At 62.0% G+C, this 19,683-nt stretch overlaps 2 protein-coding genes across 7 annotated transcripts in view; one reads left to right on the forward strand and one right to left on the reverse strand.

Moving 5' to 3' along the window:
• Nucleotides 1–19,683, forward strand: part of TUBGCP6 (tubulin gamma complex component 6) — a 29,132-nt gene that overhangs the window by 1,813 nt on the left and 7,636 nt on the right. For 5 of the 6 annotated variants that reach the window (XR_014313941.1, XM_082739412.1, XM_082739413.1 and 2 more), the window contains exons 2-25: nucleotides 340–503; nucleotides 4,360–4,570; nucleotides 7,889–8,062; nucleotides 9,084–9,205; nucleotides 9,919–9,997; nucleotides 10,099–10,208; nucleotides 10,564–10,655; nucleotides 10,753–10,892; nucleotides 11,722–11,871; nucleotides 12,416–12,497; nucleotides 12,582–12,670; nucleotides 12,800–12,915; nucleotides 14,055–14,193; nucleotides 14,500–14,571; nucleotides 14,728–15,862; nucleotides 16,018–16,076; nucleotides 16,158–16,299; nucleotides 16,387–16,555; nucleotides 16,633–16,774; nucleotides 16,858–17,052; nucleotides 17,128–17,260; nucleotides 17,427–17,640; nucleotides 17,724–17,923; nucleotides 18,013–18,118. Coding sequence is in view for 5 of the 6 variants with exons in the window: in XM_082739412.1 (XP_082595538.1) it covers nucleotides 340–503; nucleotides 4,360–4,570; nucleotides 7,889–8,062; nucleotides 9,084–9,205; nucleotides 9,919–9,997; nucleotides 10,099–10,208; nucleotides 10,564–10,655; nucleotides 10,753–10,892; nucleotides 11,722–11,871; nucleotides 12,416–12,497; nucleotides 12,582–12,670; nucleotides 12,800–12,915; nucleotides 14,055–14,193; nucleotides 14,500–14,571; nucleotides 14,728–15,862; nucleotides 16,018–16,076; nucleotides 16,158–16,299; nucleotides 16,387–16,555; nucleotides 16,633–16,774; nucleotides 16,858–17,052; nucleotides 17,128–17,260; nucleotides 17,427–17,640; nucleotides 17,724–17,923; nucleotides 18,013–18,104 (4,221 nt within the window). In the remaining variant the exon portion in view is untranslated. The remainder of the gene's footprint in view (nucleotides 1–339; nucleotides 504–4,359; nucleotides 4,571–7,888; nucleotides 8,063–9,083; nucleotides 9,206–9,918; nucleotides 9,998–10,098; nucleotides 10,209–10,563; nucleotides 10,656–10,752; nucleotides 10,893–11,721; nucleotides 11,872–12,415; nucleotides 12,498–12,581; nucleotides 12,671–12,799; nucleotides 12,916–14,054; nucleotides 14,194–14,499; nucleotides 14,572–14,727; nucleotides 15,863–16,017; nucleotides 16,077–16,157; nucleotides 16,300–16,386; nucleotides 16,556–16,632; nucleotides 16,775–16,857; nucleotides 17,053–17,127; nucleotides 17,261–17,426; nucleotides 17,641–17,723; nucleotides 17,924–18,012; nucleotides 18,119–19,683) is intronic. The other variant, XM_082739414.1, reaches the window with a different exon arrangement.
• SELENOO (selenoprotein O) overlaps nucleotides 18,216–19,683 on the reverse strand; it is a 10,798-nt gene continuing 9,330 nt past the window's right edge. Inside the window, exons 6-8 of the mRNA XM_082739462.1 lie at nucleotides 19,079–19,399; nucleotides 18,828–18,984; nucleotides 18,216–18,724 (exon numbers count right to left, since the gene is read on the reverse strand). Of these exons, the coding sequence (XP_082595588.1) occupies nucleotides 18,578–18,724; nucleotides 18,828–18,984; nucleotides 19,079–19,399 (625 nt within the window). The 3' untranslated portion in view covers nucleotides 18,216–18,577. The remainder of the gene's footprint in view (nucleotides 18,725–18,827; nucleotides 18,985–19,078; nucleotides 19,400–19,683) is intronic.

The raw sequence follows: 19,683 nt of genomic DNA on the forward strand, positions 1-19,683 counted from the left end.
CCTAATGGACTGAATGCCCCAGATGCCCCTACTATGATTTTTGTGTGCTGGGTTCCCCAAAATGGATTTTCCAATCAGAGCCATTTCTTGAAAAATTCCATTTTAAGTTATATTGATGCCTTTATGTGTCCTATGCAACTGGAAATTGATCATCTTACTTGATCCCTTAAATCACTCGGTGGGAGTAAAAACATTGTGTAGTAGCTACGTGCTTGGCAAAAGTAGAGGAAACATTCTGCTGGGTGTTTCTTGGGGGGAGTCCAGGAATTCTGACCACACTTGGGTGAAATTTAGATCCAAAAGCTTATATGATGTTTCCTTCTCTCCTGTGGTCTCCAGGTTCCTCAGAGTGTGGATCAGTCTGATGATGAAGGGTTCCAGTCGGCATCTAATTTGACTCCTGACTCCCAGTCTGAACCAGGCATGACTCCAGACATCGACCTGTGGGACGCCGTGCTCACCTACGAGGCCAGCAAGCGGAGGTGCTGGGAGCAAGTTGGATGGTACTTGAGCCTTTGCCCCTAATCACAGCCCTTCGCCCCCACAGGATGTGAGCATGGCCTTTACTCAGGAGAGCTCAGGCCATTGTTTGTAGAGCAGCTATGATGGGATTAAGAGCCGGCAAGTTTCAGTCAGGCTTGTGTGTGGCCTGACCTGGGTCCCAGGACATGAGAGAGATGCTGAGGGACAGACTTGCAGGCTTCAGAGAGGTTTATCAGAGAGTCCGTTGGCAGCGGAGTAATGTGCTACCGTGAGAGCCCCCAGTCGGAGCTGTGGAGGGCAGCCCGCAGGCTGAGCAGTCAGGGCCAGGCGCGGTCTTCACATCGAGGACTGACCCTGGTGCTCTCTGGTGGACAAGTTCGGTCATCACAGTGCTCCCCTGGGCCCACCCAGGTCCAGAGGCCTCTGTGCGGAGGACTCTCAGAGTCTATAAGGCGCTGGTGTCGCTCAGAAGCTCCCAGACTGGGGCTGGAGGACACATATTTCCCACTATCTGCTCCTGGGACCCTCTTGCCCTATCTCATGTGCTGGTAGTTCTGTGGAAGACCACTTTGGGGAGCACGGGATGGAAGAGGCAGGGTTAGCAGGGGTACAGTGCCTTTGGAGCAGCGTCTGGGGGCCAGCAGGGTCTCCTGAGGATGGACACGTGCCAGGGTGTAGACAAGTACCAGTCATGTTCGGGCACCGCTCCTGCTGGCGAGGTCATCTACCCTCCCTTACCGCCCTCCTGCAGTGGGTTCCTCTGCAGTGGATGGCCAGCTGCCTGCTTCTCTCCGCACCGCTGGTGGAGGTTGCCTTGTCTTTCGTGTCCTGCAACTTTCTGTCTGGTGTACAAAGCAAGTCTAGCCATCCCGCTTGCCGCTAACCCCTCACGTGTCTCAAAAGCGGGCCAACAAGTTAGCACTTTCTTTTGGAAATACTTGCTCAGTGGTATTTCATTCATTAGTTCCTGCTTCTCAGGTAACTGTTGAGGAGATAGGGTTGCTCACCAGACCTCTGTCCTTGCCTCTCCTCACCTCCCCCAAGCGTCATCCTCTGCCTGCTCTGGTGCGAACCTGATCCCACAGGGCCCTGAGCCATGAGGCTTTCTGTTCTAGATCCTTTGGCAGATCTTTTGAACTTGTTTCAGTTTAAACCCAGCCATCCGCTGGTTTCCTACCATGATCTCTGGCTAGTGAGCAGTTGGGGAAGCTGCTGCCCTCCGCAGCCCAAGCTGCCTGTGCGCCCTCAGCCCTAGGACCGTAAACTCTATCCTCCGAGAGCCTGGAGGACCCCTCTCGCTGCTTCACCCTGAGCACCCACGGAGGTCTGAAGGCCGCCCTGCCTGCTGCTGGCCTTCCCTGCCGTTTCTCTGTGGCTGTGCTCATTCTGCGGGGGCGGGGGAGTTGGTCTCATTATGTTCACGGCTGAGTTCTCCGTGGGGACAAGGGGAGTTTGGTGTTTTCCTTCATGGGATTTTCTGCCTTCGCTCTGTTCTCAGAGGGTGCACGCGTGGCCTTAGTGGTGCTCGTGCTGACCCTGGAAGAGCGGGCGCAGGAGCCGCTGGGCTGAGAGATGGGACGGCATCTGAGGCGTCCGCCTGCCCTCCGCGACTCCCTTGAGGAACCTCAGAAGGACTTTGGAACCTGAGAGGCCTTTCCTCATGCTTTTCTCTCCCGAGGGAGTGAGGGCAGATGTCCGTGGTCTGGCCACGGCCCACTTGCCAACCTGGACGCCTTGGAACTGGCCTGTCTGTCCCCCGCGACCCTCCTTCATCCTCCACACAGTGGGTGCTGCCCTCCAGGGACGAGAGCCGAGCACATCGTTGCTCTGCCTGCGACACCGTGGCTGCCCGGGTCTGCAGCGAGGGCCAGTCGTCCCGCGAAGTCCTCCCCGCGGCCCCCCAGCTCCGCTCACACTGACTCTCCTCTTCTTGCTGCTCCCAGGGCCTCTTGGAGCCCCGCCCTGCCCTGGGATCCCAGTCCATGCTTCCTCGTGCGTCTGGTCCAGGGCGCCTCCTCCGTGAGGCTGGGCGTGTCCTCCTCGCCGCCCCCTGCACTCACAGACTTGCTGGATGAGGGGAAGGAGGATTGACATGCGTTGTCAATTAAAAAGGAGTTTTGGTTTTTTTTTTTAAGATTTTATTTATTAGCGAGAGAGGGACAGCTGGGGTGCTCAGTCAGTTAAGAGACTGCCTTTGGCTCAGGTCATGATTGCAGGGGCCTGGGATTGAGCCCTGCATGGGGGGGGGTCCCTGCTCAGTGGGGAGCCTGCTTCCCTGCCCCCCCAATCCCCACTCCCCCTGTTTCTTTTCTCTCTTTCTCTCAAATAAATAAAATCTTTAAAAAAAAAAAGGTTTTGTTTATCTGCGAGAGAGAGCAGGAGCAGGGGAGGGCCGACGGAGAAGCAGACTTCCTGCTAAGCAGGGAGCCTGATGCAGGACTTGATCAATGTGGGGCTTGATCCTAGGACCCCAAGATCATGACCTGAACTGAAGGCAGGCGCTTCACCGCATGAACCCCGTAGGTGCCTCAGAAGGGCTTTTGGTTTAATAGGTTCTGAGATGTATTGTTCTTGTATCTTGTGTCTCATGCCTGATGGGGATATACACGTGCTGGTGGTCAGACGTGTGTCTTGATGTTAGACTGTCCTCAAGCTTGGAGCTGTTACACCTTCAGGAAGTGACTTTTGTCTTTGAAGAATAAATGATACTCTTTGGAGATGCTAGACCTAAAAATAAGGTTTTTGTTTTTTGTTTTGTGCAGAGGAAGGGAAAGGAGCTGGTTAGGTATTAAAAATGAGAAGAAAAGTTTTACTTATTTTTTATTTTTTTAAAGATTTTATTTATTTATTTGACAGAGATCACAAGTGGGCAGAGAGGCAGGGAGAGAGGAGGAAGCAGGCTCCCTGCCAAACAGAAAGCCTGAGGAGGGGCTCGATCCCAGAACCCTGAGACCTTGATCTGAGCCGAAGGCAGAGACTTAACCCACTGAGCCACCCAGGTGCCCCAGAAGAAAAGTTTTAAAAAGGCTTGTGTTCCCTAAGCTCCCCTTATTAAGAAATTAGTTTTTCAATGGATTTTAAAAAAACAGCTCTTTTAAGTTTTTTCAGTACGGGTTGATGTTTTTCAAAGGAATTTTGAAAAAGTGATACTGGTTTTTTGGGCTGCTTTTGAGTGATGTGGCTGTGAGTTCCTAACACAGCACCATGTGGAGGCAGAGCCCCCGGAGGTGTGCTGGGAGACACCTGCAAGACCCAGCAGGCATGTTACATCCGAAAATTTGTGAGACTTTTTGTTTCTTGAAACTGAATCAAGGAAAGCTCAGCAGGATATCTGGAGGGCTGGCGGGGCTCTCACAGCCGGTCCTGTGCTCCCAGGAGGGAGCTGGGGCGGGGAGTCCCCTGCTGGGAGGGCCTGGTCCTGCTGGGGCCGCGCCGGCCGGGAGCTCCCCCTGCTGGCCGCCTGGTGCCGTCCCGGGACGCAGGAGTGGCATAAAGTTTGCCCTCATGCTTATTTGGCATGTACAGTTTTGTATGTGGCTTCTTTAACTTAGTGTAATGTCTTCGAGGTTCAGCAGGTGTTAGTGTCCATTTTAGGCCTGAGTCATCGTCCACTTTATGGACAGGCCATGCGTTGCTCACCCACTTGTCCGTCTGTGGACGCCTGGGCTGCTGCTGCCTTGGGCTGTTGTGAATCGTGCTGCTGTGGACGCTGTGTGGTGGTCATGCTGAGGACCGGCGTGTGGCCCTGGACACTGGGCAGGCGGGGGCGCTTCCTGCTGCTTCGGGTCTTAGTCCCTCGCCCCAGGCTTCTCTGTACGCGGCTGAGGTGTCCGTGTCGCTCCGTCCGCTCAGTGCCCCCTCCTCTGTCTCCCACAGCCCCCCCGGCCACAGAGAGGAGCCCTACCTCACCGAGGCCGGCAGGGACGCCTTCGACAGGTTCTGCAGGCTCCGCCACGGGGAGCTGCAGGTGCTTGGCGGGGGTCTGCTGCAGGCCCCACAGCTTGTCCTGGCCAAGGAGTGTGAGCTGGTGAAGGATGCGCTGAACGTCCTGATCGGGGTCGCGTCGGCCACGTTTCCCCTCTGCCAGGTGAGCCGGCGCTGGCGTGCGGGGACAGCCCCGGCTCCGTCGGGCAGCCCGCCGTCGGCCGGGCACTGTGCGGGGCAGAGGGGAGCCCAGTGCGGTAAGTGGGCGGCTGGGTGCCGGCCTCAGCGGTGGGCGGGGGGAGGGTGCCGCAGGCCGCCAGGGAAGCTGGCTCCGTGGCCTGCCTGGAGGACGTGGCCATGGTCTTGCTTCAGTTCTAAAAAGTACTCGTTGATTAGCGTCCTTCTAGAACTGAACAAAAGTGAGACGTTTATGCTATTGGTGGAGCCGTAGAAATGTGCTCCCCGTTTCCCTGACCATCCTCGAGAGGCACCGAGTGGCCCTCGGAGCCTTCCCTGTGCTTGGCGGGGCGCACGTTCGGCCCCGGGGCGCACCTGCCGTGCAGGAAGGGGCCTGCGGTTCGGACCCAGTCGCTGGCTTTACTCAGTGCTGCGGCTTCTCTCCTGGCGGTGGGGGGACTGGGCTCCTTCTGAGCAGCCGCGGCTGGTCTTACACCGTCTGCCTCTCACAAAGCGAACGAGTGCACTCGTGAGCCCAAAGCCTTTCCTGCGCGCTCTGCGGCCGCCTCTGGGGTCAGCGGCCGCCTCTCCAGCTCTTCAGCGTCGTGACCAAGTGGCTGTTCTCAAACTCGAGTATGTGCTCAGTGCGCGTCCTGGGGGTTGCCCCGGAGACATGAGGTCCCGCCTCAGGTGACTGACGGGGGTGCTGGCGTGAGGGCCACCCTCTGGAGACTTTCTAGAAGGCCGTTTTGAGGCCTTGTACGAATGACCTTACTGCGAAGCAACCCCCCTCCCTTTTCTTTTCAGTTTCAGTAAAATACACATAAGAGAAAATTTACCATCTTAATCACTTTTTTGGGGTAAGATGTATTCATTTTGAGAGAGAGTGCACGTGTGTGTGTGCTTGTGAGGTCGAGGGAATGACTCCTCACGAGTGTCGAGCCCATCGTGCGGCCCGAGCTCACGATGCTGAGATTAGGACCCGAGCTGACACTGGGAGTTGGACGCCTGACTGCCAGCGCCACCCAGGTGCCCCCCACGGTTTTTTTTTTTAAACCAATTTTAAGTATGCTGTTCAGTGGCATTGGCTACATTCCCAGTGTTGTGTCATCCTCACCCTCCCAACCTGAACTTCCCAAACTCTGACCCCACCACATACTCTCCCCCTGCAGCCCCCTCCCCGGCCCCACTGTCTGCTCTGAGTCTGACCATTCGGGTGCCTCCGGGAAGTGGGGCCAGACAGGACTTGTCCTTCTGTGTCTTGCTGGTTTCACTTGGCACTGTGTCCTCGGGGCTCCCCAGGCATGGCAGGTGTCTGCTGCTCCTTCCTCCTCTCTCTGTTTTTTAAGGTTTTCTTTTTTTATTTGACAGAGGGCGAGATCACAAGTAGGCAGAGAGGCAGGCAGAGGGACAGGGGAAGCAGGCTCCCCGCTGAGCAGAGAGCCCAATGCGGGGCTCCATCCCAGGCCCCTGGGATCATGACCCGAGCCGAAGGCAGAGGCTTTAACCCTCTGAGCCACCCAGGTGCCGCTGCCACTGCCACTGCTATTTTAAATGGAAATGGTGAAAGCCGACATTCCGGCCTCCTGTGTCCTAGGGGACAATCTTGTGGTCTTTTACTGTGGAGCATGGCGCTAACCGTGGGCTGTCACATGTGGGTTTTATCTTGAATGTGCTGGAATCTGTCAAATGCTTTCTCTGCACCAGTTAAGGTAACGTTATTGTTTCTTCATTCTATTGTGGTTTATAGCGTTATTGTTTTGTTTTTTTCCACTTCTCCAGTGAGTATTTACTGGTAGCCGAGCTGTGGCGCAGGGTCCCAGGGTGGGAGAGGGATGGAGGACAGAGGGCAGGGGTGCGGCCGGGTCCCGCCTTCCCAGGAAACAGCCTCTTGCCTGGTGGTCGTCCCAGGCTGACACCCAGGATATGGCGCTGGGGGACGCGGACAGGTGCTGGTACCGTTCGCGCACGGAGCTGGCTCCCCTGTCCGTGGTCATGAAGTCCTGGAAGTTCTTGGTTTCGGTCTTGATGTCTTCTGCCCTGGTGCTGAAGCAGCTCGCAGACCAGCGTGACCGTCGGTGAGGGCCAGACTGATTGATTCCTGGGTGCCGAGCTGCCCTTTCTTAATATGCCACAGGGTTTGACTTGTTAGTAGTTTCTTTTTCACATTCATTTATTCATTTTTGGGTGGGTGGCCCGGGAAGCTGGAGAATCTCAAGCAGAGACTCCCTGTCCAGGCTGGTGCCTGTGGGGCTCCGCCCCGCGACCCTGAGACCGTGACCTGAGCCGAAACCAGGAGTCAGACGCTTCACCAGCTGAGCCACAGGCGCCCCGATTTGTTAGTATTTTGTCAGAGATTCTTACATTTATGTTCATAAGAGATGTTGGCCTGTAGGTTTTTGTTCTTATAGTGTCTTTATCTTGCTTTGGAATCAGGGCAATACTGGCCTCTTAGAATTGGGAAGTATCCCCCCTTTTGGGTTTTGGAAGAGTTTGAGAACAATTGGTGTTAGTTCTTCAATTGTTTGGTAGAATTCACTGATAATGCCATCAGGTCCCGAGTTCTTCTTTGTTGGGAGGGTTTTTTGTTTGCTTAAATTTTTCTTTAAATTGCAATAAAACACACAAAACATTTATCATCTTTTTTTTTTTTTTAAGATTTTATTTATCCATTTGACAGAGATCACAAGTAGGCAGAGAGGCCGGCAGAGAGAGAGGGGGAAGCAGGCTCCCCGCTGAGCAGAGAGCCCGATGCGGGACGCGATCCCAAGACCCTGGGACTATGACCTGAGCCGAAGGCAGAGGCTTTAACCCACTGAGCCACCCAGGCGCCCCAGAACATTTATCATCTTCACGTGTTGGGAGGTGTTGTGTCTGCTGGAGCCTGTGGCTAGAGCTGCGTCGGCTGGGACGTCTGGGGCTGTCTGTCGGCCTGCCCGGCAGGCAGTGATGCAGAACATGCTCTGCCGCAGCCCTGCGGTGCCCTGCGAGCCGAGTGACCAGATCCGGTGCCTGCGCCGTGTTCCCCTGTGCCCTCTCCCGCAGTGGGCGTCACGTTCTGACATGCACTCTGCAGTGTGGTCCGTGCGAAATCCTGCTTTGTTTCTGCAGGCGTAGCTTCTGTTGCTGAGTGGGGGACAGTCGGGCTCTGCCTGGTGGCTGTCTGCTCTCCGCTCTCGGTGCTTCCCGTCTGTGCGGCGTGGTTTTGGGGACACTGCGCCGTGCTGAGGGGGTGGAGGGGGGCAGCGATACCATGTCGGGCTCTGGGTGCCTGACTCAGTAGCCTCTGTTCTGCCCTGTCCAGCCGGCCCAGACCTTCACGGTGAAGCGAGGTGTCCACGTGTCCGGAGCCTCTCCTGAGAGCGTCAGCAGCCTCCTCGCCGAGGTGGCCGTGTGCGGGACGCACTACGCACGTCTGAGCCAGTTCTCTCTGCAGCCTGTGCTGGACTCCTCGTGTGGCAAGGGCCTCGTGTTCCAGGTGTGGCCCTCTGCCTTGTGGCTGTCCCAGACCTTCCCTGGAGCCTCAGAATTCTACCCCAGGACCACTTTTTGTTTCCTTAGCAAGGTCGAAAAGCTGACAGTCACTCTCTGGGAACAGGATCCCCGGGATGATGTTTTAGCCCCATGTCACTTACCGGCAGACCTGGGGAGAAAGGCCATGGGACAGAGGTGCCCCCAGCATTCGGGGCCGGGGCAGTATGGGGTGGGCGTGCGCTGCCTGTCCCCTGCTCGGCCCTCAGGGAGTCGCACTGTGTCCTCCCTTATTTGGGACATTGGGGTTCTGGGCCCGGGCTGAGCCATCTCTTCTGGAGAACCTTGCAGTCGGCCCATATGCTGGGTAGAGCACCCCCAGCCCTGGGACAGCAGGTGTGGGCTGCGGGGAGGGACAGGCCTCCAGACGCGGCCAGAGCTTTGGGAGAACAGAACAGCAGAGGGAGGCTGAGCAGAGGAGACAGGGTGCTGGGGTCCAGCGGGGGCACTTTGGGCCCCTTCACTTTGGGGCCCAGTGGCATTGCCTTTGGCCGACCTGATGAGGTCAGGTGTGAGGCGCACGGGGCAGCTGGTGGAGGCAAGTAGGGAACCGACGAAGATGGGAGGGCCCGCCGTGTGGGGTGGGGGCCATGGCTGGTGGGTGAACTGACTTTTGTTCCGGAGCCTTCCATGCAGGCCTCCCGTGGAGGCGGAGGCTGAGGTAGGGCGCCGTGGCTGTGGATGCAGCCCCGGACGCACGTGTGGTCGAGGCCCCAGTGGTTCAGAACTCCCCCTGGGACCCCCAGTTCCAAGTTTCTTGGTGTAGCTGGTCTGGGCCCTGGGATTTCGTGAAGGGTCCTTGCTTCCAGCTGGGCGGGGGTCTCTGGGCACGACCCAGACATGGCCGTTCCACAGATGACGGAGCCCCAGGGCTTTTCCTCCCACTCCGATGGAGTCCTCCGCATTCTGCGTGCCGCAGCAGTGTCCCTGTGTGCGGCCGCCCTGCCTCCAGCCCCCTCTCCCCGCAGGCCTTCACCAGCGGCCTGAGGAGGTACCTGCGGTACTACCGGGCCTGCGTCCTCTCCACGCCGCCCACCCTGAGCCTCCTCACCATTGGCTTTCTCTTCAAGAAACTGGGCCGGCAGCTCAGGTGAGCCCCGGCGGGGGCCGCTCTGGGGCTTGCGGGGCTGCAAAGGGCTGTTGAGAACAGGGGCCTTTGCCCCCGACGGGCTCCCCGGGTGCTGTGTGCTGAGTATCTGTCGGTGGCCTTCCGTGGCAGGCCCTGTCTGGGGTTGGGGGCTCCTGCCTGAAAGGCACCAGGGTCCCCACAGTCCTGGCCCCTGGCGCTCACGGGCCAGTGGGTAAACAGCGGGTGGAGTGGTGTGGTGGGTGCCCTTGGGAGAAGGGAGCCTGGGGCCTGGGGGTGCTGGGGAGGGAGGTTCAGTGGGAGAGGACACCTCACGGGCAGAGGGGCTAGTGGCGGGGTGTGGGGGGGGGTGGGGCAGGCGCACAGTGCTGTCTTGTGGACGTGGACTGCAGCAGGGCGGAGGCCGAGGGGTCTGGGCAGGGTCAGCCCAGTCCGCGAGTGAGAGGAGATGTCACTGGGCGGGACGCGGTGGGGTGCGACAGGTGCAGGGGAAGGGTCACAGACTCAGGGGGGCTCTGAGTCTTGTCCGAGCCTGAGAAGGGGGTGGGGGTGCACGGGGTGTGCAGGGAGGGGCCGGGCAGGAGGCTCTGGTCTGGAGTCCCCGTTCTTGGTGAAGGCAAGCAGATATGTGCCTGGGGGACATTCTGCTCCGGTGTCCCTGGTCCTGGGGGTGCGGTGTGTCTGCCCACCTGGTTTCATGCAGCCTCCGCATCTAGGTACCTGGCCGAGCTCTGTGGCGTGGGCGCTGCGCTCCCAGGTAGCGGCAGCGGGGAGCCCGGGGCCGCCTTCCCCACCGTGAGTTCTGGTTCTTCCCGAGGGGCGGCTGAGCGGTGGGGCTGCGGCTAGGCGTCAGGGGCGTGTGGTGAGCGCCCCAAACTTCCCCTTGCTGTCTCCAGGGGGTGAAGCTGCTCTCCTACCTGTATCAGGAAGCTCTGGATAACTGCAGCAACGAACACTACCCCGTGCTCCTGTCCCTGCTGAAGACCAGCTGCGAGCCCTACACGAGGTGGGGCCCGCGCAGACCGTGAACCCCAGGCAGTGTGCCCTGTGCACTCCGCATACCCTGAGCAGACAGCGTATCCTGCGCAGACCACGAGCCCTGAGCAGACTGCGAACCCCGCGCAGACTGTGTACCCTGTGCACCCCACGTACCCTACACAGACCGCCTACCCCGCGCAGACCGCGTACCCACCGCAGATGTACAACAGCAGTCTGTTGTCGCACACCTGCTAGTGGTGGAGGTTGTGTGGGAGGAGGGGAGAGCTGCGTGGGGGAGGCAGGGGGGGGTTGGGCTGTGGCCTCGGTCAGAATACACATGTGGCTGCCATGACCCTTCACTGTGGGCCCATCCGCTGTGGCAGGTTCATCCACGACTGGGTGTACAGCGGCGTCTTCAGAGATGTCTGCGGCGAGTTCATGATCCAGGTGAACCACGAGTACTTGGGCTTCAGAGGTAGGCGGCTGCTGGTGGCTGGGCTGGGCCTCGGCCATCATGTGGCTCAGGGCCAGTGCTCGACCCCGGCCGGCCGTGTGTCCTGTCCCCAATTCAGATAAGTTTTACTGGACCCACGGCTACGTGCTCATTTCCAAAGAGGTGGAGGACTGCGTGCCCGTGTTCTTGAAGCACATCGCCCACGACGTGTATGTCTGCGGGAAGACCATCAACTTGCTGAAAGTCTGCTGCCCCCAGGTGAGGGGGGCCGCCCTCCTGTCCCTTCGTCTGTAGTTTGTGGTCAGTCTCATTTTCCCCTGAATGTCACAAGCAGCTTTGTCGAGTCTCTGGGAGCTTGTCCAGAGATAAGAGGAGAAGCAGAGGCGTTTCGGAGCGGGGGGCGGCTCCTTCTCTCCTCCCCCCTCTCTCCGTGCGGGAGACTGTCCCGGTGGGACAGGCACGGGCTGCTTCCCCAGGAGGGTGGACCTGGTTTAGGGAGTCATGTCTTCGTGGCTTAGTGGGTTGGGGAGAAGGGTTTGTCAGGCTCCCAGGAGGAGGCCTGGCAGCGGCCCACGTGTTGTCCCTGGGGCGAAGAGCTGTGGAGCGGGGTGCAGGCGGGCTGCCCAGGATGGGGCTGGGAGGAGGCCTGTGGCTCATGGGGTCTCCCTGTGCTGGGCTGAGAACAGACCGAAGCTGCAGGACATGGGGAGGGGCAGATGCTGGGGAGTGCACAGGCCGGGGCTCCCTGGGGAGGCAGCGGGTCTGGGGGGTGGCTAGCTGTGGGATGGGGTCTGTTCTGTCTGGGCTGAGCTCAAGGCCTCTGCCCAGGCCTGTAGCCCACACTTGTCCAGTGAGGGAGGCCAAGGAGAGGTCTTTGTGGCTTCTGGAGGGTCGTTGGTGGGAGGCAGCCATGGCCTGGGCAGAGACCGCACACAACCCATCTGGAGTGTCCTGGAGGTGGCCCTAGGGTGAATGAACATGTCTGAGAAAGGGAGCTGTCCCTGTCCCCCAGGCCACCAGGAACCCAGGCAGAGCTGGGCACGGGTCTGCGTGTCACTGGCTCACCTCAGCTCTTCCCTCTTGGTAGCATTACCTCTGCTGCTCTGATGTCCCCGTCCCTCGGATCTCGGTGATCTTCTCCCCTGAGGAGCTGAAGGAGGTCGAGAGGGACTGTGCCATCTATGTGGGGCGGATGGAGAGGGTGGCACGCCACAGCTCTATCAGCAAGGAGGAGAAGGTGCTGGGCGCCGTGGGACCTCCCTCCCCTCTGAGGGTCTCGGGCTGATGGGGAGGCTGCCCCTGATGTTCTGTGTCTGGGTAGGGTTATCTGGGTGGGGGACGCCCGGGCAGGGGCTGTCCTTTTCTCTCTGGGGCTGGCTGGGTGGTAGATAGGCCCAGTCCTGGGCAGCAGGACCAGAGGTTCCCGCACCCGGAGGACTCTGAGCTCCTCTCCTGTTCCGAAAGGACTGGTATTCCAGGGCCTGAGCTTCGAGTGTTTCGCGTGCCCGGGGGGGGGTTGATGGCAAGCCGCTTCTGGCCTGTCCTCCATCCTATGGAGAAGCCCGCCTCGAGCCCCTGCTCTCCTCCGGGTGGGTGCACGCAGGCGGGGGGTCCCGGCCCAGATTGCTCGGGGCGGTGGGGGCCTGTTGACTGCTGAGGCTTGTGGAGCCAGGGTGCCGTCCCTGGAGGGGCCTGCGCGGGGTCTGAGCAGCCCCTGCTCGGAGGCCATCCTAGAGCGGGGGACAGAGAATCTGGATGTGTTGACAGACGGTCTTTCTCAGGAATTACGAATGGAAATTGCAAAGCAAGAATTGATTGTCCAGGCTCGGGAAGCAGCATCCAGAGTCCTGCGAGCCCTCAGTGGTGCGTGCGGCTCGGGTCACCCTCCGTGGCTCTGGGGCTGCCCGCACAGGCACCTCACCACACCGCACCCCCATCTCCACACAGATCGGCAGACCTCGGAACGCATGGCCTTGGACGCCCGGAAGCGAGAACAGTTTCAGAGGCTGAAGGAGCAGTTTGTGCAGGACCAGGAGGTACGCGGTGCGGCTGCCGGGGTTGGGGCCCGCGCGGGCCGCGTGTGGTGCCTCGTTTAGGGGCGCCGGGGGAGGGGGCCCGTGGGGTCCAGCTCTGACCCGCCGGGCCGCGTGTGGTGCCTCGTGCAGCGGCGCCGGGCAGCCCGGCAGGAGGCCCTGGATGACGACGTCGGCCCCGCGCGAGAGCTCTGCGACAGGGAGAGGCGGCTGAGGGTCCTGGAGGAGCAGCTGGAGAGGAAGGCGAGGTAGGCGGCCGCAGGCGAGGCGGCCGCTCGGGGCTGTCCTGGCGGGGTCTCGAGACGGTCGTCTTTGCATCTTGAAGATTCTCAAGTGTGTGTGAAGAGTGGGGGTCCGAGCTCCCGCGAGCGCCTGGGCGGAGGGCTTCGGGCAGCTCCGCCACACTCCGTGCGCTCCCCTGTCCTCGCGGCGGGGTCGTGCGGACTGGAGCCCAGACAGGGCATGCGCGGTGGGTCTGTCTCTCCTACTTGCCTGTCTCGTGTTTGTTCTCAGGGTCAACAACACCCAACCCTTTTTTCATTTTTAAGCCTGTGGTGAGCCGGACGCTAGACGGACGGGGCACTTGTCCAGCCCGGTGTCCAGGAGGCTGTCTCGTGGGGCCTTTAGCTTGCCCTGCCCTCCCTTGCGCCTCCTGTAACCCGGCAGCAGAGCCGGCCTCTCCCAGGGGCACCTTTGTGGGGGGCTGTCTCTTCCTGCCTCTTCTCTCAGGACCACAGTCGTCCTGACCTTAGATACTGTTCACGGAGCACGTGTCGTGTGCGTGCGTGCGCGCGCCTGGGCTCATGTGTGCCTGTGTGCGTGTGGGGTGGATGTTCTTCTGTTGTCGATGGGAGACAGCAGAGTGCAGGGCGGTGTTCCTGGTCTGGGGCACCCGCGTGGGAATGAGCCAGTCCAGGTCTGACCCTGTTCCCTGCTGCTGAAAGGACCAGAATGGCTGGGAGTAACGTGCGGGGAGAGCGGCCAGGGAAGCCGATGCGGCGTTTGCCTTATGCTCTCTGTACCCTTTGGCACTTGTCTTCAGTTCAGCAGAATAGGAAGGTACCCCTCGTATGGGGGGCCTGGCAGCCCTGGGCCTCCTGCCTGTCCTCTTGCTTCCGACCATGTAGCGGCTCATTCTGGTATTTGCTCAGCAGATGTCAGCTGAGCCCTGGCTAGGTGCCTGTCCTCCAGGGTCCTGGTCTGGTGGGCAGAAACACCTGTCCAGCGAGGCCCCTGCAGGTGCAGTAGGGGGCCCCACCGGGGACCAGTTGCTGGCCTGGGAAGGTGCCGAGGGCCTCTGCCGTGGAGAGCCACCCTAGCCCGTGGGGTACCAGCTGGACAGTGTCGGGCGGCCACGGCAGCTGGGTATCTCTGGGTGTGGCTGTAGGCAGGCGCTGGTTGACCATTATAGCAAGTTGTCGGCAGAAGCAGCTCGCCGAGAGCAGAAGGCGCTGTGGAAGATCCAGAGGCACCGACTGGCAAGTGCACGGCTCCGTTTCCTCGTAGAAGATCAGAAGCACATTCAGGTACTGCTGCTTTCGGAGGGGAGCTTTTCCCCTGGGCTTTGGCGGTCTCGGAGCCCCTGAGTGCTTGCAGACCTGGGCTCTGGAAAGGATTGGCAACTCTGCCAAGGGACGTCGGGACTGGGAGGAGGCCGTGCTGGCGCCGGACGGTGGGCAGCGCAGGGTGCTCTCTGTAGGCCCAGGCTCTCCTCGTCTTCGTGCTGTGGCCCGTTGGGGCAGCTGGGAGCCGTGGCTTCCGTGTGTTGGGTGCTGAGGGTTAGGGTTGGGTGGTGCAGGGCTAGGTGCTCACCACCGCTTCCCGAGTTTCAGGGGATGCTGAAGGACGTGTCCGAAGGGAAGGCCCCGGAGCCACTGGCCGTCCTCCCTGCCGCCGGCTCCCAGGTGAGGAGCCGGGGGCGGGCTTTGGGCGCAGAGCATGGGGTTGGCAACTGGATGCCTCATGTCCGCACTGGCCTGTTCCAGCACTTACCGGCGCCATGAGCTTTGGTGCTGGTTGCAGAACCGAGCTTCAGAGACTGACACCCACTTGTGTTTCAGACTTTGTCTTCGGGCCATGAGCACCCTGCCGGCGGCAGCAGCTCCGACTCCAGGTGTGCAGAGCCGCAGCATGTGGCTGCCTGGGACTGGCTGAACTCGCGGACGCCGGAGCAAGTCAGGCCGCCAGCTGCAGGGGCCCACGGCTCAGCGCCAGGATCTGAGCTGCAGCCGGGGCCGGGGGCCAGGCCAGGGCCGTTCTCTGAGGGCCTCAGCATCCAAGACTTCCTGCCCAGAGCCCGGGAGGCCGAGCCGCCTGCGCATGCTGGCGTGACCCCTGTCCTGGAGGAGGCGTTACAAACCATCGGCTCCGACCTGCCTCCCTCGGCTCCATCCGATGTGGTGGCCACAGGGCCTGCTGGGACACAGGAGTATGATTTCAGAACCATCCTGAGGCCCGCTGTAGCCCCCTTGGCTTCCCCAGGGTCCCTGCAGACTGTAGGAGGTGGCTCGAGCAAGGAGGGGCAGCAGCTATGGCGGGACAGTGTCACACAGCCAGGGAACACAGGTGTCCCAGATAGACACGTGGCTCTGCTTCACCCCCACCCCGCTGGGCACACCGTCCCCCAGGAGGGGAGCAGTCAGGCCATGGAGCAGCTCCTTGAGCATGTATCAGAAGGCAGCGTTCCCATAGGTGGCTGTACTTCTGGGATGGCCCCCTCCCGACCGCGGTGGAATGTCCACGGACACGTGTCTGACGCCAGCATCAAGGTGGGGGAGAACGTGTGGGATGTGGCACCCTCCCGACCGCGGTGGAACGTCCACGGACACGTGTCTGATGCCAGCATCAAGGTGGGGGAGAACGTGTGGGATGTGGCCCCCTCCCGACCGCGGTGGAACGTCCACGGACACGTGTCTCAGTCCCACGTGGCACTGAGTGCACTTTCTGGGGAAGGCCAGCCCGATATGCCCAGGCCCTGCCAGAGCCTCACTGACCAGGTGTCCCAGTCAGGCCTCAGTCTGGGAGCACAGAGCCCCGTCTGTGAGCACGAGCCACAGATGCCTCCAGAGACGGCCTCAGACAGTGACTCTGCTCAGGTGGCTGGTTCCAGTGGTGGGGAGCCACATGGCCTCCAGGCTTTGCCGTCCGCAGCGGCTCTATCTGGGGACCTGGGTGATGGTATCCCCGAAGAGCCAGGTCAGTGGGACCTCTACAGCTCTCCTATCACTGGTGGTACCTGTGGGCCCAGGAGGGGTCTGGGCAGGGAGTCTGCAGCCCTGGGGACTTGGGAGGTCCCACTGTGGAGGGGTACTTGGCCCTCATACTCTTCCTGCCCCACTTACGTTGCTCAGGACCGGTACCGAGTAGGGACACGGAGGACCTCTCTCCAAATCATCCTCCAAGCTCACAGGTGAGGACAGATGGGGTTAGGGGTCTGGCCTGCCAGGATGGGGCTGCACGTAGGGGATCCCACTGTCCCTTTCCTTCCTAGGACGACGTGGCGGCCCAGAGCAGCCCTGGCCTTGGTGAGGAGGTGGCCGCGGCCCAGCGCTGGGACCGGGAGCAGGCCTACCTAGCGGGTCTGGCAGAGCAGTATGGGCTGGAGCAGTACCCGGACAGCTACGAGGCCATGTGTGAGTGGCCCCTTGCGGTGGCGGGCAGGCGGGCAGGCGGAAGCCCAGAGTGTCCCGTGTGCTGAACGGCCATCTGCCGTCCTATAGCAGAGCCTCCTGCCGCCCACCTGCTGCACCATGGGCTTCCCCGGGCCTTCGCCCTCCCGGAGGACCCCCGCGTCCGATCAGATGCAGATGAGACCGCGGTGCAGCTGAGCGAGCTGCTGCCGCTGCCCGTGCTCATGAAGCACTCCATCAGCGCCCCGCTGGCCGCTCAGTGAGTGCCTACCCCTGCCCTGCCTGCCCTGCCCTCCCCGTCCCCCGCCGCCCCTGACCCTGGGCCCCTCCCGCCAGCGTCTCGTTGGTGAACAAGGCCGCCGTGGACTACTTCTTCGTGGAGCTGCGGCTGGAGGCGCACTTCGAGGCGCTGCGGCACTTCCTGCTCATGGAGGACGGCGAGTTCGCACAGTCGCTCAGCGACCTGCTCTTTGAGAAGGTGACCAGGGGCGCGGCGTGGGCGTGGCCGCTGGCCTCGGTGCCGGGACTCCCTTGGGACGCCTGTGCCCTCTCCTGCCTCAGCTGGGGGCGGGCCAGACGCCCGGGGAGCTGCTCAACCCGCTGGTGCTCAACTCGGTGCTCAGCAAGGCCCTGCGGTACAGCCTGCACGGGGACACGCCGCTCGCCGCCAACCTCTCCTTCGCCCTCAAGTTCCTGCCCGAGGCCTTCGCCCCCAACGCGCCGGACGTGCTGAGCTGCCTGGAGCTCAGGTACAAGGTCAGCAGGGCCGGGCCGAGTGGCGGTGGGTGGGGGGATCCCCGCAGGGGCGTGCTGAGCCGGCCTCGCCCGCAGGTCGACTGGCCCCTGAACGTGGTGCTCACCGAGGGCTGCCTGAGCAGGTACAGCGGCATCTTCTCCTTCCTGCTGCAGCTCAAGCTCATGATGTGGACGCTCAAGGACGTCTGCTTCCACCTGAAGCGCGCCGGTGAGGGCGGCCGGAGCCCGGCTTGTCCTGGGCGGCGCGCACACGCCTGACCCCCCCCACACCCCGCCCCTCCGCAGCGCTGGTGAGCCGCGCGCGTGCACGTCTGACCCCCCCCAGCTCTGCTGAGCCGCGCGCGTGCACGTCTGACCCCGCCCCTCCCCCCCAGCTCTGGTGAGCCGCGCGGCCGGCTCCGTGCAGTTCCGCCAGCTGCAGCTCTTCAAGCACGAGATGCAGCACTTTGTCAAGGTCACGCAGGGCTACATCGCCAACCAGATCCTGCACGTCACCTGGTGCGAGTTCCGGGCCCGGCTGGCGCAGGTGGGCGACCTCGAGGACATCCAGCGCGCGCACGCCGAGTACCTGCACAAGGCCGTGTTCCGGTGAGCCGGGCGCCCGGGGCGCCTCTGCGCATGCGCGTCCGGGGCCCCGGGCGCCCCTCACCGGCGGCCACGCGCTTCCCCAGGGGCCTGCTGACCGAGAAGGCCGCGCCGGTCATGAACGTCATCCACAGCATCTTCAGCCTCGTGCTCAAGTTCCGCAGCCAGCTCATCTCGCAGCCCTGGGTCCCCGCCGGCGGCCCCCGCGGCGCGCAGCACCCCAACTTCGCCCTCATGCAGCAGTCCTACAGCACCTTTAAGTACTACTCCCACTTCCTCTTTAAAGGTGACTGTCCCCCAGGGCCGGGAGGGCTTGGGGACCGTGGGGCAGGAGCCCGTACATGGGCCTGGCTGAGCTGCTCCTGGTCCCCCCAGTGGTGACCAAGCTGGTGAACCGAGGCTACCAGCCGCACCTGGAGGACTTCCTGCTGCGCATCAACTTCAACAACTACTATCAGGATGCCTGAGGCTGCCCACACAGGTGTGCTCCAGCCCCCCCATACTCCCCAGACCCCGCCCCCCCCACCCAGCACCTCTTTTTCTCAGGCCGTCGGGCCAGGGGCAGAGCCACTGAGAGATGTGCCACGGAAGCTGCTGGTTTATTTGGGGGCCGTGTCTCCCCAGTAGACAGAAGCCACGCCGTGGCCTGCGGTTGGGTGGCCCAAGGCCAGGGAGGTGGGCTGGGGCTGCTCCACCCCTCCCCCGCCGGGCCGCTTCCCTCCTGTCCCTGCACAAAGCGGCTTTGATAGGGAGCGCCCTGAGCGCGGGCTGGGCTGCTGAGTCTGCGTCAGACGGAGACGGGTCAGGTCCTGACTGGACGTCTCGGCCGTCATGGAGAGACGGGCTGGGGTGCCCATGGGGTGTGCGCCGCCTCAAGGACTCGGTGGGACTCGGGGCCTCGGGACTCCACGTGTGGAGGCCTCCGAGGCTATTACGAGGATCACGTCACGCATAGTTCGGCCGCCCACAGTGGGGGCTTGCTGCTGTACGAGTTCTCCCCACTGTCTGCCCCAGTGGCTCCCAGAGCCTCAGTGGGCTCCCCGTCCCTGTGGTACGGGGTTTCCAGAAGCTTCAGCACCCGCCGCACCTGGAGAGGAACGAGGAGAGGCGTTTTAGAGACTAGCCCTCGCTCCCTGGACCGCCGCCTGCAGCGGGACCCAAGCGCGGAGGAGGGCCGGGTGTGCACTTGCCTCTGAGAAGTCCCCGTTCTCGGCGGCCTCGATGGCATTCTGGGCGATGTAGTTCCGCAGGACGTACTTGGGGTTGTTGGCGTGCATGACGCGCGTGCGCTCGGCCTGCCAGGCGTCCTGGTCGCCCACGCCCTCCCTGTCCTTCTCCAGCCGGGCTCTGGAATCATCCAGGTTCATCTTTCCAGTGGACCCCCCCCCCCCCCCCGGTTCCCTGCACGGGAGTCCCTGGCGCCCGGCCCCCACGGCCTCACCCGTACTCCTGGAGCCAGTCGGTCCAGTGGGCCCTGTTCTTGCTCAGCAGCTGCGCCGGGCTCAGCTGCTGCAGCCGCGACTGCTGCTCCACGCGCTCCAGCTCCTCCGTGACGCTCGCCCGCGTGCCCATGAGCGCGAACAGCTGAGGGTTGGACTGTGCCAGCACCAGCATCATGGAGAGCTGCCTGCGCAGAGGGGCAGCGTGAGGCCTGGCCCCGCCCCTGCCGCAGGCGGAGTCCCGGGGCCACTGGGCACCTGGAAGATGGCCATCGGGGCCCAGGGGAGGCAGTGGTGGCTTTAGCGGCTCCGCGGGGCTGCTGCTGACTGCCCCGGGGGGTGACCCCGGCCCCATGGGGTGAGGCAGCCATCCACCCCCACTCTCCAGCGGCCCTTGCAGGTCTCGGGACATGGGTGCCCTGAGAGGAAGTGCTGCAGGCTGACTTGCAGGCCCCTGGGGTGCATGGGGCACCTGCTTACCGCTGGAGGGGGTAGGTCACTGCTGTCCACTTCTCCACGGCGCACTCGCAGAAGGGCGGTGGGGGGGGGCCAGCACCAATTCCCCTTCCCCGGTCCTGCTAGCCTGTCTTCCCCGCGCCGTTGCACT

The sequence above is a fragment of the Mustela nivalis genome (assembly GCF_964662115.1).
Source record: "Mustela nivalis genome assembly, chromosome: 7".
Lineage (NCBI taxonomy): Eukaryota > Metazoa > Chordata > Mammalia > Carnivora > Mustelidae > Mustela > Mustela nivalis.